General features: G+C 28.0%; 2 protein-coding genes across 2 annotated transcripts; one reads left to right on the top strand and one right to left on the bottom strand.

Moving 5' to 3' along the window:
- The first annotated feature begins 8,210 nt into the window (after window positions 1–8,210).
- Window positions 8,211–8,993, top strand: LOC111681353 (cuticle protein 16.5-like). The gene is made up of 2 exons (XM_023443100.2): window positions 8,211–8,291; window positions 8,354–8,993. Exons 1-2 carry the CDS (start codon window positions 8,280–8,282, stop codon window positions 8,897–8,899), a joined length of 558 nt encoding a protein of 185 aa, XP_023298868.2. The 5' UTR covers window positions 8,211–8,279; the 3' UTR covers window positions 8,900–8,993.
- Window positions 8,994–9,439: 446 nt separating this feature from the next.
- Window positions 9,440–12,129, bottom strand: LOC111681319 (cuticle protein 10.6). The gene is made up of 2 exons (XM_023443066.2): window positions 12,032–12,129; window positions 9,440–10,316 (listed from the first exon to the last, which is right to left on the bottom strand). Exons 1-2 carry the CDS (start codon window positions 12,041–12,043, stop codon window positions 9,942–9,944), a joined length of 387 nt encoding a protein of 128 aa, XP_023298834.1. The 5' UTR covers window positions 12,044–12,129; the 3' UTR covers window positions 9,440–9,941.
- Window positions 12,130–20,452: the final 8,323 nt, after the last annotated feature.

Here is a 20,452-nt window from a genome sequence, read left to right as displayed (position 1 = left end):
TCAGTTCTAGTTCAGTTCTAGTTCAGTTCTAGTTCAGTTCTAGTTCAGTTCTAGTTCAGTTCTAGTTCAGTTCTAGTTCAGTTCTAGTTCAGTTCTAGTTCTAGTATAGTTCTAGTTCAGTTCTAAATCAGTCCTAGTTTAGTTCTAGTTCATTTCTAGTTCAGTTCTAGTTCAGTTCTAGTTTAGTTCTAGTCCAGTTCTAGTTCAGTTCTAAATCAGTCCTAGTTTAGTTCTAGTACATAAGCTTTCATAAATTTAATATACAGAATAGAATTTGTTAAGCTATTTTTAAAAATTTAGTTGGCTGCCGTACAATTACGTAACAGCACACGCTTCAGGAAACTCATTCATAATCATTATTATTTTTTATTATAGATCGTATTAATTCACTACTTTTACTTTACAGTCTGCACTTGTGTTCTTGAGACTTGTTGTTAAAACACATATATTGCAAAATAATCATTTCTAGATAGACTTTTTGCAATTGTTTTCCTTACATAAATACTCTGACAACGGGTGTTGATGTCTGTGTTTACGAAGGATAATAGTTCTTGCAAATTTTCCCTGGTTTCCAAGCTGTTTATAAAAATATTTTTATTGTAAAGTTCGAAAACACAATTAGAGCGATAGATGAAGAGAATTGAATTGTGGGACTTATACTTTTACAATATTTATTTAGTCATAACGATATATTTTTTAGTGTTATTGCTGTTTCTGATTTAAGTAAAGTGTTATTTTAACAATTGCAAAATGTTAATGCTTTTAAGATTTAAAAAAATGCTGCTATCGCCTTGCATTTCTCATTGTAATTCGTCTATCAACTGCATTACAAGCCTTGTTAAATCTCCCTTTTATCCCTTATTATTTTATTACTATTTATTTTTATTTTTTATAATTTGTTCAGTACAAGATTAAATGTGGCAATGAATAACAAAATCATCAGCACCCAGATTTACACCCAAAAGGTTAAGGAAGTTCATATCGAGCACGTGTTGTTGCAGTAGAACAGTGGTCTGATAGGCAAACGATTATTCTTATAACTGGGAAAATATTAAGAAGGGGAAACATTTTTTAGTTAAAATTTTTAGAAATTTAGAAAGCTAACTACAGATATATTTTTTATTTATAATGAGGAAGGGTTACTAATTAGAAGTTATAGTACATTGAATGAATTTGATGGCTTATTTTCATGTTTTTGAAAGACAAAATAGTCAGATTTTGAAATCATCCCACACTGTAGAAGATTTTATAACAATTTTATAAATACAATCCAATGACTCCTTTTATCCTTTACATCATGTTTATCATGAAACACAAGCACGTGAAAACCATTAGTTTGTACATTTTTAAAGCCATAAATCATTGTTATTTCTCTGCACATACTATAAAAGGATAGTATAATCTGCAGCAGTGATCGGCACTCACAGCCAACTTCAGTTGAGAACCGTTATCAATTTAGACATCACTCAAATGATTGACAGGAAATTTGAAATTAAATCAATGCGTTTCCTTATTGTTGTGTTAAAGAAATATTTTCGAATTATTCTCTTTGTGCCTATCTTTTTTAACTTAATCAACCTACATACGCTAATGAATCAACTTAAAGAATTTTCTTAAAATTTTCTTAAAAAAATTTAAAAAAATATTCATTTCCTTTTTTGGCACACTTTACGTAATTTTACCACTGTGTTGCACGACCTTGTCATATTTTAATGAACTTTTGCTAATAAATGCACATAATTTTTACAACATTTCCTCACGTAAAAAGGGTTTTTTAAAAATAATATTATTTTTTTTTAATAATTTCATTATGGATAACTTGATTATGCTGAGTACTGACATGAGCTTTTCTTTACTTAATTTAATACTATTCATTCGCTCACGCCATTCTATTCATGCCACATGATTGGAATATTTCTTGCAAACGTAGGCTGTATTGTCGATTTTTTCAATAAAAAAAAGAGCAACGTTTACAATAAAAACTTATTTTACTTTAAAGCAACTTTTTCTATAAAAGCTTGCTCTACTTTAGAGCAACTTTTTCTATAAAAGCTTGCTCTACTTTAGAGCAGCTTTTTCTATAAAAGCTTGCTCTACTGTAGATCAACTTTTTCTATAAAAGCTTGCTCTACTGAAGAGCAACTTTTTCTATAAAAAATTGCTTTACTGCAGAGCAACTTTTTCTATAAAAGCTTGCTCTACGGTAGAGCAACTTTTTCTATAAAAGCTTGCTCTACTGTAGAGCAACTTTTTCTATAAAAGCTTGCTCTACTGTAGAGCAACTTTTTCTATAAAAGCTTGCTCTACTGTAGAGCAACTTTTTCTATAAAAGCTTGCTCTACTGTAGAGCATTTTTTCTATAAAAGCTTGCTCTACTGTAGAGCAACTTTTTCTATAAAAGCTTTATGTGTCTATTTTTATAACCTTACCTGTATTTAAATCGTTTTGTAATTTTTAAATATTTAATATCTTTTATACAATAATATTATTTTAATAAATTCATACTTGAATATTTATTAATTAATGATATTTACTCGAACATTTGTATTATTTAAACTGATACAAATGTTTGATAAAAATAATAAAGGATAGTTTAAGTATTTAAACTTATTTGTATTTAGCACATAAAACATGGGCGTGTTTTTCTTAAAATTTACACATGTTTTTAAATTATGCAATCATCGCTATTAATTTATTGACAAAACATCTTAGAATATATATTATATAAAAGAATGACGAAACTTAAGACAACTTTCCAATTAGTTAAAAGAGACAAGCATAAAAAATACGTAAAATTTTTAAAGCAAATAAATTAAAATAAACAAATTTTTTTAAATATTCATTAAATTAAAATTCTTAAAAACTAGCTTTAATTTATGCTTCAAAAATATTTTAAAGATAAATTTCTAATAACAATCACATCACGTGCTTTTGAATGTTTATCAAATCAATTGCACCTTTTTCTCGTTTACCCATGCGTAACTAATTGAGCAGCAGCAAGGATCAGAAAAGCATGTCTGTCAAGTGGTATTTTATTTGTTGTTTTTTTTATTATTTAATCCCATGACATGTGTTGACTCTTGTTTCTTGAGGAATCATTAATATTTTTGTTGTTATTTGTGAATATACCTTTTTGTGTTACAAATTTGTACTTTTCCCCTCTTATTCAGTTTCATGGATATGGACTTTAATTTGTTTTATTTTCTAATTTTTGTTGAATAAAAAATTACATATAAAATCCGTACAAGTATCAACTTGTGCCACTTGCAATTTATGGAAAACATGTATCAGGGCAAGTACTTGTAGGCAAACAACATGATGATTTTTTCTATAAAGAGCAGCAGAACAAATGACGACGTAATAATCCATTTAGGTAAACATAAATTGATATATAACCCAGTAAGTGAAAAGAAGAATAGTTTAGTTTATAGTCTAGCCTTTTATCTAGTCTATAGTCTAGCCGATAGTTTAGCTTTTATTCTAGCCTGTAAAGTATGGTATATAGTCGAGTATAAAGTCAAGTCTACAGTCTAGACTTTAGTCTAGTCTACAGTTCAGACTTTAGTATTTAAGACTTTAGACTATAGTCAAGTCTAAAGTCTAGTCTATAGTCTAGTCTATTGTCTAATCTATAGTCTAGTCTATAGTCTGGTCTATAGTCTAGTCTATAGTCTAGTCTATAGTCTAATCCATAGTCTAGTCTATAGTCTAGTCTATAGTCTAGTCTATAGTCTAGTCTATAGTCTAGTCTATAGTGTTGTCTATAGTCTAGTCTATAGTCTAGTCTATAGTCGAGTCTATAGTCTAGTCTATAGTCTAGTCTATAGGCTAGTCTATAGTCTAGTCTACAGAGTAGACTATAGTCTAGTCTATAGTCTAGTCTATAGTCTAGTCTATAGTCTAGTCTATAGTCTAGTCTATAGTCTAGTCTATAGTCTAGTCTATAGTCTAGTCTATAGTCTAGTCTATAGTCTAGTCGATAGTCTAGTTTATAGTGTAGTCTATAGACTAGTCTATAGTCTAGTCTATATTCTAGTCTATAGTCTAGTTTATAGTCTAGTCTACAGTCTAGTCTACAGTCTAGTCTATAGTCTAGTCTATAATGTAATCTAGCCTTTAGTCTTATCTATAGCCAAGCCTTTGGTGTAGTCAATAGTTTTGTTTATTGTTTAGTCTATTGTCTGTAGCCTCATTGAAATGTTTGCTGGGTTAAAACAAATATTTATATCATTTCGTTAAAATGTTGCACAAGCTTATACGATTACTACGAAGATGTTTATTTAATTATGAATATATCCTTTTAAATTAAAAATAAAGTAAAATTTAATCGATAAAAGATAACACACATTTTTTAAACTGTCTTAAAACTTTAAAAGCCGTTAAAATTAAATTTTTTACTATACTTAAGTCACACTACTCTCAGTACCTGATATTAAAATTCAAATGAATTTTTAAGCTAGAAAACTAATTTGTTTGAATTTCAAGTCTGTGTTTATTTGGAAATCGATTAAATTGTACAATTTCCTATATACTTTTTGTATAGGAATATAAACCTAAATGCCTTTATATACTAGTATTCGTTTTTAATTTAACCTTGAGCACTAGAAAATGCACAAAAATACTAAATGAAAAAATTATAAAATACGCAAAAATTTATCGAAAAAAAAACAAAAACAAAATACAAAAAAGTTTTTTTTTTTTTTTTTTCAAAATTTGCATTTTTGGGTGACAAATGGTTTTAACGCGTGTATTCATTAATATTAAACAAAATGGTCTAAAACATTTAATAAATAAACAAATATTTGAAAAACATTTTAAAATAAAATTGAAGCCTAAAGCGCAAAATGATTAATTTTTGTTGGAGGACAATATTTGTTTGTTTACAAGTATGTACCCTACGTTTGGTAGGGGAGGTTTTAAAACTTAAGGAGTGGAAAGGAATTGCAAAGATGCATAAAAATTTACTCTAGTAACAAATATTCTCATTGTTTTATTTAAATACCTTTTTATTTACCTTAAGTACTTTCTGCATTACCTTGAATGAATGATATAACAACTTATTTGTAATTCATAAAATAAAGTTTATTCAAATATTTTACTTAGTTATGATGTTGACTTAATTCAGATTTAACTCTGGTCTCTGGATTTGCCTTTTTTTAAAGTTGCTGAACTGTATTATTTTACATTTGCAAACAAAATTATTTACAAACAAGATTATTGAATAAATGTCATTATTTTATTACTGTTTCAGGTTGTTTAGCGTTAAAAATTTGTTTTATTATCGAAAAAATTTATTGAGGCGTCAGAAATTATAATCATTGATACTTGATGTCTGAATTTAATTATAATTTATTAGACAAAATTTGGAAAATGTTTATTGATTCAATTAAAATAAAAACTGGCTACAAATGTAATTTATTTATTTAAGTTTCTTGTATTATTGGATAAATTTAAGAAAGTGACCCTTTCGGACGATTTTTAAAGACATACATTTAATGACATATTTTCTATTTACTGAAGAATATACATCGCTTTATGAGTGAGATTCGAAATTGATTGAAATTGATCGAGAAATTGATTCTCTGATTTTGTTAAACCCATGTCACATAATATAGAAAGAATAGACGATCTGTAATTTCACGACAGCTTAGACTTGGTCTTAATTCACTTTTGAAGTTTTCTTAATGTCAGAAACTGTTGTTGTTCGAATGAGAAGAATAACAAAACAGGACAAGTTTCCGAGTACGAGAAACTCCGTACGGCGAGAGAGATAATTGATATTCTTTCTGTTTCTCTCTAAGGCAAAATCAGAAGTTTCCTAGTGTGGACCGGTAGTTAGTTAGATTTCATTCTCAAGCTCAAAATTGCGTTTTCTAAGACTCATTTAAAGACGGCTATAGCCTTTTTTACATTCTAACAGGAATTGACATGAACCTAAAGAGAATCAAGGGAACAGTTCTGCTGAAATTTCAAAAATACAAAATTCTTATAATGTATGTATTTCGACTAATTTTGATTAAACTTTAAAAATACTATGCTTAGGGACAGACTCCATGGAGGAGGGATTTTTTTCAATTGCAATCCTTGGAAAAAGAGGTGCCACCAATACTTATAGTCTGTCGGGACTATAAACTGGGGATGATAAAAGGATACTGTTGTCTTTCCTTGGAATAATATGACATGACCAGACAGTCAGTTGCGCACGGGAATTGTTCTAGCTGGTCGTTGATGAGGTTGCTTTAGAATTTAGGTAGTGCTGTGGTCTTAACCAAAGGATTGTTATATCCAATGGCATTTGTTTACGAATTTTTTCTCCGATGCAGTTGCACTCTCCACAAATGTAACTGAGTGATGTTGCAAGGAAACTTATGTTGTCTTCCTGAACCAGTTGTTTATCCTTTGCAGTATATGTCTGTCTAAATGACTTATATATCCAATGGCATTTGTACCCGCTTTCTGTGTTCGGAGCATTTCACTGGGTGATGTGAAAGAGTAACTTATGCTGGCTTCCTGAACTCGTCGTCTAGCTTTTCCAGTTTGGGGAGTTGTCATATTGACGTTCTGTGGTTGCCTGTCATTTCATAGATTGTTCTTCATGATTTAAATTGAACTTCAAGGCAGTTATCAACCACTATTGTTTGAAGGACGACACTCAACATGGGGAGACAATTTGAATTCGCTTGACTTTGAAAATTCCGACAGCTTTTGTCACACCATCTTGACATAAAGATATATCCTAATTTAATCTAATAAACAGGTTCTTGTGATGAGGTTGCACGACATAAAAGGGTGAGAAATCTGCCTGAGCGACTCATTCGAGAATTGGCATGATATGACGTCACTCATATCATGCCAATCCGATGCCGAATAAACAGGTTCTTGTGATGAGATTGCACGACATACAAGGGTGAGAAATCTGCCTCAGCGAATCATTCGTGGATTGGCATGATATGACGTCGCTCCATTTCGGTGTCGTTCTCGAGATTATGGATTCTTCAGGTGTTTTTGGGTTTTGCGGAAGCCCTTCTCTCTTGATTACTTCTTCGCCATATAGGGGTTTGCATCATGATACCTGTCATTCCGGAAGAGATTAGATAGCCAACAGAACGTTGAACAATAATTTGAGTATTCTTCATAAAGTCTCTCAGTTGATAAAAAAGACAACTGTGAAATAAAGTCGTCGGTGTAGGTGCTTTGCTTGAAGCATCTCGACATTCATGTGCCTTATAGAATACAGCTTAGACTTTGCTAAGATAGGGTCGAAATTAGAGTTGCGATCAAATCTGGGAATTTTAAGAATTATCGTACAATTTATCGTAATACATACTTTACCCGTTTTCGGAATCTTTAGTTCAACATAACCATAGAACATAAGTAGTAAGACTTTTAGTGATTTTATAAGATATTTTTGAAATTCTTTTAGTAGACAGAAACTCAGCTAAAAATAGCCTACAATATGAATAAATTGACTATTATATCAAAATTCACTTATAAACATATTATAACAAGTCCGGCCAAGTCAGACTATACATTCATACATGTTTTTTTTTAAATTTTTTATAATTTTATAATAAACTTACAGAACTTTTGCTGATTATAGGGCTCTTGTTTTAAATTAATCTACGATAAAAATTTCTTTAAAATTAAATGAAAAACGTGACCAAGATTTTATTTTTTTGGTAAAAGTTTGAAAAAGTCTAAAGTTGCATTATGCAAATATGATATTTTTGATGAATTTTATTTTTGTGGTGACAATAAAAATTGATTAATGTTCAACGCATTAAAATCGTGCCTTAAAAAAGAAAAAATAAACATAAATTGCGTGCAAAATGAAAAAGGGTTTTGGTTTTCTAAAAATAAATTTAAGGGGATGTATAACAGACTAAAGACATCCTGGTATCATTTCTTTATATTACAAACACTTTTTAGGAAGTTATTTTTAATGAGTAATTTATTATCAATAAATAAATTTTTTATGGATTTTTTAAAATGGTTTCATACTGAATAGTGTTTAATTTTTTTTATTTTTATATTAGGTATAGGTATACTTCCCCTCTTAAAAAAATTAGATTGATTATGTAATTTTTTTATGGTGCTGTCTTTTGCGACATAATTAAAGCACGCATTACTTGTAATTGTGTGAAGTTTATAAAATATAAAATATATTTTCAAAAAACTATATATATAACACCCACATATAGAGTAAATTTAGTATTATAATTAAACAACTTCAAGTGCAATAATCAATAAGCCCAACCATTATTGTAAGCAGCAAAACAATGAGTAAAATTGTAAGTTTAAATACTAAAAAAAAATAAAACAAAATAATAACTTAACTACCTTTTTATTAAAGGCACTCTTAGCTTTCACCTTAATCCTGGTGGCTGCTGAAATACGGACTATTGTAGGTTCTCAATTAGCTTATAATGCTGATTATGGCTCACCCATACACTACTCGGATGTACCCAATTGTGACTCTTCATATGGTTATGCTTATGAAGCTCCCTTTGCCGCTCCATTACCAGTAGCACCGATTGCAGCTCCTTTACCAGTAGCACCCTTAGCTGCCCCTCATCGTTATGCTGCTGTAAGCTATTCTGCACCACCTATATTTAGATATCGTAGTAGAGGTTTCCGATTTGCGCCTTTCAACTCTTATGCTGCGTTACGTCCTCATCATAAATTTGCTTACCCAGCTCCAGTACCTTCGTTTTATAATGCACCTCCATCTGTGTCCTATGGTTCTCCTGCCATAACATATAATGCTTTTGCGACTCCTAATACTGTTCTTAAATTTGGTCCACCAATTACCACCACTACTACTACTTATTCAGCGACGGCTGCTGCTGCAGCTACCGTACCCGTGCCTCAACCTCTAAACGCCGTTGGAGGTTGGTAAACTATTGTGTGAAATAGTATTTTATTTTTTACAAATTAAGTTTTTATGTTAATTTTGTTTTATTGTTTATTTTTGTTAAATAAAAAAGCTATTAATCTATAAAAAATGTATTCTTGGCAAAAATTATTAAATTATTTTTTTTAAACGGTTTAGTAGAAGAACTACATGATAGGAACGTGTTTAACGTTGATGATGTTAAATGGTAAATATTTAATATACAACATCACATATTTAATGTAACTGAACTAAAACTGAACTAGAACTGAACTAGAACTGAACTAGAACTGAACTAGAACTGAACTAGAACTGAACTAGAACTGAACTAGAACTGAACTAGAACTGAACTAGAACTGAACTAGAACTGAACTAGAACTGAACTAGAACTGAACTAGAACTGAACTAGAACTGAACTAGAACTGAACTAGAACTGAACTAGAACTGAATTAGAACTGAACTAGAACTCAACTAGAACTCAACTAGAACTGATCTAGAACTGATCTAGAACTCAACTAGAACTATCTAAAAATAAAACAATAGCTCTTTACTCGTATATTTTTTTATTTACAAGATTTTCAAAAAACAAGCATAATATTTGCAAATTTTTTATCTTTAAATATTTACATTATAATGATTATAGTACTTAATGGAAACAAACGATTTTATTCTTGTTAAAAATAATAATTCGGCTAGAAAAACTCAAAAAATTATAAAAAAAATCTCAAAGAAAACCTTTAATGAAATATGCAATAAATATACAGGTACACATAACACTCTCTCATTCTCTCACTTTTGCTCTAGTGTTCGATTTTTCTTTTGCATAAAAGTAAATCTAAAATATACTCTCTTACATATGAATTTATAATGATTTAAATGACAAGATTTCAAAGAAGAAATGAGTTTTAAAATTATAGTAAAAATGATGAAGTTTCAAAAGAGCACTGTTATCGAAAGTCATAAACATAATTTAATCGTTGGCAGGTGAACACATTGAAAAAAATATGATGAAATTTTAAACAAGGAATCAATGTAAGTATTCGAAAATTTAATGATAGATGGAGTGACCATAACCGGCATGACCGTAAGCCAGACCATGACCCAAACCATAAGCAGGAGCAGCAATAACTGGAGCAGCATATGACTTAATAACAGGAGCAGCTACTACAGCAGGAGCAGCATGAACTACTGGATAGGCTCTTTGAGAGATTTTATAGGTATTGGCATAAGAGGTGGCAACGGGAGCATAGGCCTTAACTAGAGGAGCATGCACTACAGCTGGTGCAGCATAGGTCTTAATAACAGGAGCAGCATGTACAACAGGGGCAGCTACTACAGAAGTATGATAGGCAGGAGCCGCTAGACCATAACCACCCAAGTAGCCAGCAGAGGCAACAGCAAAGAGAGCAGAGAATACAGCGATCTAGAATTTTAGTGGAGATTATGATATTAGAGTTTTAAATGTTTTAAAACTTTAGAATAAAACGTTGTTTTGAGTTATATATTTTTTTTTTAAATTTATCAGAAAGGTTGTTTAGATTTTTATGTATTGTTAATTGACAGAGAAAAACCTTTTCTATAATACCCATATTATTGTGATTATTCTCATTATGAAACTAGGGAAGGTAACCCATGTGACAGACTTGGAATTAAATATACAATATGCATATCAAACTTATTATTTTAATGAGAGTATTATGTCTATGTTGACAGAGTTTAAAAATTTTTAAATTTCAGAAGTTGTGTCATACAATGTTTTAGAAAAAAACTTAGTTTTGAGTGTTAACTTTTAAAATTAATAAGAAAACATAAGGAGGTTTTTATAAGATGATATAAGACTTTGAAAAACCTATTTTAAGACACCCATATTGCATTAGTAATTCTCATTATAAAACTGGGGAAGGTAACCCATGTAACAGATTTGGTACTAAATACACAATATGTATATCAAACTTATTATTTAATTAAGTGTTAATTTCAGAATGTATGTCATACAATGTTTATAAAAAAAAGCTTTTGTATTTCAGTTGTGTATAACTTTTAAAATTAATAAGAAAACATATGTAGGTTTTTATATGATGGTATTAGACTTTGAAAAACCTTTCCTATGATACCCATTTTTCTTTATTTATTTTCATTTTGAAACTGGGGAAGGTAACCCATGTAACAGATTTCGTAGTAATTACACAATATGTATATCAAACTTATTATTTCAGTGAGTGTATTACGTTTATTGTGACAGAATTTAAAAATTTTTAAATTTCATAAGGTATGTCATACAAAGTTTATGAAAAAACTTAGTTTTTGAGTGATAATTTTAAAAATTAATAAGAAAACATAAGTAGGTTTTTATATGATTGTATAAGACATTGAAAAACCTTTTCTATGACACCCATATTGATTTAGTTATTCTCATTATAAAGCAGGGGAAGGTAACCCATGTTACAGATTTGGTACTAAATACACAATATGTATATCAAATCTATTATTTTATTGAGTGTATTACGTCTATGTTGATAGAATTTAAAAATTTTTAAATTTCAGAAGGTCTTCCATACAAAGTTTATGAAAAAACTTTGTTTTTGAGTAATAACTTTAAAAATTAATAAGAAAACATAAGTAGGTTTTTATATAATGGTATAAGACTTTGAAAACCCTTGTCTACGACACCCATATTGCTGTAGTTATTCCCATTACGAATCTGGGGAAGGTATCCCATGTAACAGATTTGGTATTAATTACACAATATGTATATCAAACTTATTATTTTGTTGAGTATGTTAATATAACAAACAAAATAAACAATTAAAGGCAAAAATCGAATAGAATTATGTATTTGAAATACGTAAAAATCACACATATTTTCTCTGAATGATTTTTAATTTAAAACACTGTTACATTAAGCACTAGAATTGTTTCTAACAAAATTTTGTATACATATTCCAATCACGTATTTAGAAACATATTTGTGTTATTTAATTAATTTTTAATTGAAAACTAAAACAAAATTCATGTAAAAGTCTTAAAAATGTTTTAAACAAACACTTAGTTTAACACTGTCTTAACACATAAACACTTTTTAAAGTTTTTATTTTATTTTTTTTTTTTATATATATAAAATCCTTAGTCTCCTCTTACCAATTTGAACATTTTGTTAAAAAATAACGTTTTTTTTTAAAGAAATAAAGTAGTTTAATGTTTTAATGCTTAAAGCAACTTATGGTTTGATTCATTTTGACAACAGCATGCTATATTTATAGGTCTGTTTTAATGTTAAGAAAAATCAAAATCAAACAATAAAGAAAAAAAAGCAAACACAACAAAAACACACAGAAAATAATAGCAAAAACAATACAAATACACAATTCTAAAATGAGACTTTGTAACAAATACCCATGTAGATATTTACTAGCAAAGATACGTACATACATACATACATTTAAGACAAAGATTTTTCCATGTAAGTATTGCAAAAATGAAACACCCAGTTAACAGAGGGTGGCTTAAAACAAGTAAAACACAACACACAATACTTTTCAAAGTTTTTTCAATATTTGTATTTGCTTTTTGCTTTTGACTTTTTTTGTCTTTGCTTAAGAATTAAATTTTAACGTATTTTCATTATTTCTTTCTTAAACGGAAACCTTTAAAATATTAGCGGTTTGTAAAGCCGGCTTAAAGTTGCATGTATATAGAAAATCACAAATATGTTTTTCGACATGCATTTGTTTAATTTTATGTTTTCAGCTTAAGACTGGTGGTGTGTTCCTTTTCGGTGTTTTTTTTTTACAAAAACAAATCTTTGTTGTTTTATGCTTTAGTAATTAATTTAATTATTTTATTAACAACCAACTAATTTTAATTGTCAATTTTATGATTTTTTTTTTTAACAAATGAAGTTTAATTTTTTTCGCGTCTAGTCTTTGATGTTGTTATTAATAAAACAAAGTCTTTACTATGGGAAGAATTTTCGCCAAGACATTTTATATAGAAAACCCTTTGTATAGTAAACTTTTTGTAGAAAAATGCCTCAAATAAAGAAATAATTTGTATAGACAACACTTCTTAAAGAAAAGAACATAAAAGTGTTCTTAATATAGAAATCTTTTCTTAAATAAAAAACTTTTTCTTTACAAAATTTGTCTCAGAAATAAAGAGTTTTCTATAGAACCATATTCTTTCAATTAGGAAAAGATAAAAAATTTCTGAACATTGGGATGTGTTTTTTTTTTAGAAAAGTATATTCTAATTGAAAAGAGTTTTCTATAGAAAAGATTCTTCTACAAAGAAAGTGTTTTCTATAGAAATTTTTATTCTAATTGAAATAAGTTTTCTTTAGAAAAGTTTCATCCAATTGGGAAGTGTTTCTTAGAAAATATTTTCCTAATGGAAAGAGTTTTCTTTAGAAAAGTTTCTAAAATTGAGAACATTTTTTTAGAAGTTTCTTTCCATTAGACGAGTTTTATATAGAAGAGTTTTTTTTAGAAAGAGTTTAATAATAGAGAAATGTTTCTCCCAAATGGGACAAAGTTTTCTATAGAAAAGTTTCTCCCAAATGGGACAAAGGTTTCTATAGAAAAGTTTCTCTCAATTGGGACAAAGTTTTCTATAGAAAAGTTTCTCTCAATTGGAACAAAGTTTTCTATAGAAAAGTTTCTCTCAATTGGGACAAAGTTTTCTATACAAAAGTTTCTCACAATTGGGACAAAGTTTTCTATAGAAAAAGGGGAAAGAGTTGCTCCCAATTGAGAAGAGTTTTCTTTAGATGAGCTGCACTCTATGGGAAGAATTTTCTTCAGAAAAGTTTCTCCCAATTGGAACAAAGTTTTCTATAGTAAAGTTTCTCTCAATTGGGACAAAGTTTTCCATACAAAAGTTTCTCTCAATTGGGACAAAGTTTTCTATAGAAAAGTGGAAAGAGTTACTCCTAATTCGGAAGAGTCTTTTTAGATGAGTTACTCTCTATGGGAAAAGTTTTCTTTAGAAAAGTTTCTCCCAATTGGGACTAAGTTTTCCGTACAAAAGTGTCTCCCAATTAAGACGATGTTTTCTAAAGAAAAGTTTCTTCAAATTGGGACGATGTTTTCTAAAGAAAAGTTTCTCCCAATTGGGACAAAGTTTTCTATATAAAAGTTTCACTCAATTGAAACAATGTTTTCTAAAGAAAAGTTTTTCCCAATTTGGACGAAATTTTTATACAATAGTTTCTTTCTATTGGAACGAATTTTCCATTGAAACGTGTCTCCCAGCTACAACGAATTTTCTATAGAAAAGTGTCTTCCAATTGGGACGAAGTTTTCCTTTTAAACAAAATTTTCAAACATTTTCTTTCATTAGGAAAAATATTTGCTTATGCTATACAAAATATTGCCCATAGTGCAGCCATATAAAAAGCTTTAAATTTGTTCATATTCATAACTTCTTCGATAGCTCTTCTTAAAACTAAACGACGTTTTCAATAATAATTACATATTTAATTACTTGTTAATTTCAATTTAATTTTTCCTATTAAATATAATTAAAATTAAAACAGAATTTTTATTTATCAGACAACAGGATGTTTGGCAATCATGAGTGAGTGTGTGTTCAATCAACAAATTTGAAAACGTTTCAAAAAAAAAAACCTTTCAAATTGTTCTGTTATAGTGTTAATTTGTTTCTAATATTAAATTAAATTCTGTTGCATTTGATTTAATTTCAGTTTTTCTTTGAAATTCTTATTGAAAAGTGAAACGGAAATACTTTAAGTTTATTTTCAACCTGTATACAGATCATATTATGAGAATTTTTCTAGATTTTATTTATTCATTCATAAAGTTATTGTTAATACGAATTTCAATATTTGATTTATATTGACAACGGTAAAAAAAGCAAACAGCAATAAATACCGTTCATTTTATTGGTATTTAATTAGAAATTGATAGTTGGTGTTGTTTTGTGCATCGGAGCATGTTAGATTTATATTTAAAACCGACAATTGTTGTAGCTGTAGAAGAAAACATGTTTGTTTTTTAAGTCTTTTGATTTGGTTGACAATTTTGTTATTATACATATATTTTTTTATATGAAAATTTTATTTTTTTCTTTAATTTGTCCACTTGTGTGGGTTTTAGTAGTGTTGATTTATATTTAAGCTAAATTGTAAATTAATGATTGATGATGATTTGAAAATCTTAATTTTTAATAAATCCCAATTAAAATTGGATTACGTTTAACAAAAAACTATCAATGGAAATCGCCATTTTATTTAATAATTATTGGCCTTTAAAGACTTTACATGTTTAGGATTCAAAGTTAATTAATTTTGAATTGTATGTTAGCTACACATAGAAAATCTTTTCAAATAAACAAATGATTTAAAAAAAAATTCTTTTGCAAAAGTTTTCAATACAAAACTTTGTATCATTTTCCCTGATTTAAAGTAATTTTCTATAGAAAAAATTCTCTTGTTGGAGAACAATATAAAAAATGTTAATTTACATAATTTTTTTTCTCTTAGTTGAGAGCATTTTCTACAAAACTCTTTCTCTTTCTTATTATAGAAAAATTTTTTCTATAAAAACTGTTTTTTATAGAAAATTGTTTCTTAATTGCGAGAACTTTCTCTTAAATGTGAAACATTTTTTTAAGAGAAGAGTTTCTACCAATCGGGCCGAAGTTTTCTATTAAAAAAGTTTCTCCCAATTGGGATGAAGTTTACTATAGAAAAGTTTCTCACAATTGGGATGAAGTTTTCTATAGAAAAGTTTCTCCCAATTGGGATGAAGTTTTCTATAGAAAAGTTTCTCCCAATTGGGATGAAGTTTTCTATAGAAAAGTTTCTCCCAATTGGGATGAAGTTTTCTATAGAAAAGTTTCTCCCAATTGGGATGAAGTTTTCTATAGAAAAGTTTCTCCCAATTGGGATGAAGTTTTCTATAGAAAAGTTTCTCCCAATTGGGATGAAGTTTTCTATAGAAAAGTTTCTCCCAATTGGGATGAAGTTTTCTATAGAAAAGTTTCTCCCAATTGGGATGAAGTTTTCTATAGAAAAGTTTCTCCCAAATGTGACAAAGTTTTCTATAGAAAAGTTTCTCCCAAATGTGACAAAGTTTTCTATAGAAAAGTTTCTCCCAAATGTGACAAAGTTTTCTATAGAAAAGTTTCTCCCAATTGAGACGAAGTTTTCTATAGAAAAGTATCTCCCAATTGGGACGAAGTTTTCTATAGAAAAGTTTCTCCCAATTGGGACGAAGTTTTCTATAGAAAAGTTTCTCCCAATTGGGACGAAGTTTTCTATAGAAAAGTTTCTCCCAATTGGGACGAAGTTTTCTATAGAAAAGTTTCTCCCAATTGGGACGAAGTTTTCTATAGAAAAGTTTCTCCCAATTGGGACGAAGTTTTCTATAGAAAATTTCTCCCAATTGGGACGAAGTTTTCTATAGAAAATTTCTCCCAATTGGGACGAAGTTTTCTATAGAAAATTTCTCCCAATTGGGACGAAGTTTTCTATAGAAACGTTCTCTTAACTCAAAGAATATGTTCTCTTAATTAAGAATAATTTTTAATAGGATATTTCTATTTATTGAGAACAACTTTCAATAGAAAATTTTATATTAATTGAGAACAATTTTTCATGGCAAACTTTCTCCTAATTTAAAACAATTTTCTATAGAAAATTTTCTTTTAATGGAAAATAAATTCAATAGAAAATCTAGAAAAATTTAGAAAATTTTTTCTAAAAAAATTTCTATAGAAAATTTTCTCTTAATGGAAAATAAATTCGATAGAAAGTCTAGAAAAATTTAGAAAATTTTTCTAAAATAAATAATTTCTAAATTGAGAACAAGTTTTCTTTAAAAAGTATTTTCTTAATTGACAAGAGTTTTCTAAAAAGGTTTTCTTTTAATGAGAACTATTTTCTATAGAAACCTAGCTCTTAACTGATAACAATTTTCTAAAGGCAATGTTTTCTTAACAGAGAATAATTTTCTAAAGAAGAATATTTTTGAACTGTGAACAATTCTCTTGACAACATTTTCTCTTAACTGAGTACAATATTCTCTTAACTGACAAAAAATTGTATCAATTAAGAAAAATCTGTGGTGTTTGCAAACTATTTTTTCTCAGTTTTTTTTACGACAAATTTTGCTGGGATTCATTTCAGATAAAAAACTCATTTTGACTTTAATCAAATGACAATATCCGGCAAAATATTAAAATCAAAAATATGATTGCATCAAGCTTAGTTCAAATCAATTGGACTAATTAAATGAACATATAAATCAACAGATTTCTTTAAATTCTTTAATTAGTAATAAAACAAAATTTATTTACAAGATTTTTAATGAAAAATTTATTAAAGCAAACATAAGCCTTTCTAAACTTGCCATGAACAAGTATTTAAAAGCAATATTGAAAACTATTAATTATTTTGAATTTTAAATTAAAAGCATTCACATGAATGAATTTCAATTTCAATTAATTGGAAAAACATACGCATAATTTAAACTTCAACAATTTTGCTAAAAAAAATCAATTTTTTTTAGCAATAATTCATTAAAGAAATTTGATACTTTCAGCCGACAAAATAAATTATCACTTGTAATATGAGGATTAGAGGTGTGTGGTAGAAGGCAATTAGGAGTGAGATGTAATTTCAAGATAAATAAAAATATTAAAGACCAGTAGCATTGCATCTAAAGGTGGGGTTATGCATAATAATTAACATGCAAAAAAAAAACATTGTTAAGCTACAATATCAATATAAGATTAAAAAAATTACAAAGTTTGACAACGATCAGATTAAAATAATTAATATATATGTATATAGTGTTTAATTTTCTTTTGTATGTCCATGATATCTAAGAGTTTCAATTGTTATAAACACGCACTGAACATTTTATTGTTGTTTAATTACCACATTAACTAAGATGTAATTTTTATTTATTTAAAAAAATCTTCAAGGTTTCTACATAGTCATGTGACTTTTTCCATGTCTATAACTCTTTCGTTAAACTAAATTAAAAAAAAAAAATAACAATTTCATATAACCATGCGAGTCATACAAGTAAAATTTATTTAAAAAAATTAAATATAATAAAGACATTATAAACTTTAAACAACTACCATCCATCCAACTACTTGTATTGTTGCAACAAATTGTAGTACAACTCTAATAATTTTAGGTTGTACATTGATTGTTGTACATTTTGTCACATGGCCACAGAGAGAATTGTTTAAAAGGCAAATATCAACAACTATAAAAAGCGACAAAAAAGTCACAGAATGACCTTGACCTATACTCAATTTAGTTTTTTTTATTATAATTTTAAATTACTATTTGCTGTTTCTAATATAAAATGTAACGTAATTATAGTGTTTAAAGAGAGTCATAGAGAGTGATATTAAATTAAAACATGTGTTTAATTTGTAGATTTAATTTAGTTTTTAAATTGATTTTTTATTAAACAAGTTAAATGTTTATTAAACACATAAAATCTTATCAATACTCTATAATGCGCAACTGAACTAGAACTGAACTAGAACTAAACTAGAACTAAACTAGAACTGAACTAGAACAGAATTAGAACTAAACTAGAACTGAATTAAAACTAAACTAGAACTGAACAAGAACTGAATTACAACTGAACTAGAACTGAACTAGAACTGAACTAGAACTGAACTAGAACTGAACTAGAACTGAACTAGAACTGAACTAGAACTGAACTAGAACTGAACTAGAACTGAACTAGAACTGAACTAGAACTGAACTAGAACTGAACTAGAACTGAACTAGAACTGAACTAGAACTGAACTAGAACTGAACTAGAACTGAACTAGAACTGAACTAGAACTGAACTGAACTAGAACTGAACTGAGCTTGTAAAGCATTTTAAAAATAACTTCTTCCATAATTTGTTACAACCTTCTCTCAATTGTAAATATTTCTCAATTTTGTTGTAGGGCACAATATGAAAACTAATTATATTTTTGTAATTTATTTCAATCCACTTAATTTAAAAGTAAATTATTTAACGATCGTTTAAACATGTTGTATGTTATAATTTTTACTAATTTATAGAGAAAAAAGTGATCAATAATTTATTTTAACCATGAATCTTTTGAAATTCCATTAAAACAAGTAAAACTCATTGAAAAAGTAACTGAAAATAGATCATGTTTGAGGGAAAAATAACTTTAAGCTAAAAATCAATCAGTCATAAATGTGTTGGAGGAAAAAATCGTTTAATCGTTGTTGCTTAGAACAGTATAGAATGAGTCAGTTCTTAAGATATATTTTCAACGATAATCATGCAAATGTTGTTTGTCGTTGTTTGCCACAGCAATTTCGAGACCAATTAAAATTGTAAATTAATATTTAAATTAATGTTTTCGAAAATAACATTTTTTTTGCGTCAATCAAAACGGTGTAACACCTTGTTGTGTGTAGTAAGTCTGATGTATTAGAATTTTTCTATAACTGTCTATTGGTCAATGGAATTAAAAAAAATCAATTTTATTAAGAGTATTACCAAAAATTGTAAGTATTATGCCAATTAAATACGGCTCCAGGCACACATGTTTTATTCCATGGTAGTGGCAATTAAGTGAAGGGATTTAGTTGGTAAATTGACAAAAAATACTTAAATTACTACTTGCTGCTGATAAATGATTTGTTGATTTTGGTCAGGGGCATTTGACAATAAATTGATTTAAAATATATACGTCAATGTATCTGGATTAAGAAACAAACATTTTAAACAATTTTCTAAATTACATGATTCTAAATGTGGTTTCGCAGCAAATTTCTTTTTTGAATGACATTTTATACAACAGATCTGCAACTTTTCTCACGATATTATTATCTGATAAATTTAATCTAAAACATTGTTTTTAATCAATAAGTTCATGTATTTACCTTCACTTTTTTCTACTATTAAACATTACGAGGGAGTGTAATAATCTCTACAAACATATGATTAAGAACAAAAATTAAATACAAATAATAAATTATTAAAAAAATATTAAATGCTGCACATAAATAACAAAAATTATGACACATATTTAAATGCATTTAAATAATAAATTCAAGTCATAAAGTAAGTGGGCTGCAGCGGTTGCCACAAAACACGCATTGATTTCAATTTTTGGCAAAATTATAAAAGAAAAACAAAATTAAATAAATCATCAGTGCTTTAAAAGAATCTCGTCTTTAAATAAAATAACTTCATGTCAAAATTATAGTATTTCTAGCATATAAGATTTTAAAATCAAAATTTGTTGGCAAGATCTAATTCGTTTCATTTTTTGTTATTATTTAGTATCAAGTTTAAGTCTTAACTATATTCGTGCATTTTATATATTTCTTTTTTTGCGTATTTTTTCACAAGCGATAAGAGATCTCCTTCTATTTTTCCGTTTGTATTTGCACATATAAATATGAAGTATGATTTTTAAAGTCAAACTGCGTTTGTTATAGAAAACTGATTTTAATGATTATAAATAAACAAATGCATGGCAAATTGTACTAATAAGTTTTATACCCTACACCTGAAATAAATGGTAGTGTTGATGTTT

The sequence above is a fragment of the Lucilia cuprina genome, chromosome 5 (genome assembly GCF_022045245.1).
Source record: "Lucilia cuprina isolate Lc7/37 chromosome 5, ASM2204524v1, whole genome shotgun sequence".
Lineage (NCBI taxonomy): Eukaryota > Metazoa > Arthropoda > Insecta > Diptera > Calliphoridae > Lucilia > Lucilia cuprina.
The sequence above is the reverse complement of the archived record's forward strand: the minus strand, read 5'-3'. Positions and strand labels throughout refer to the sequence as shown.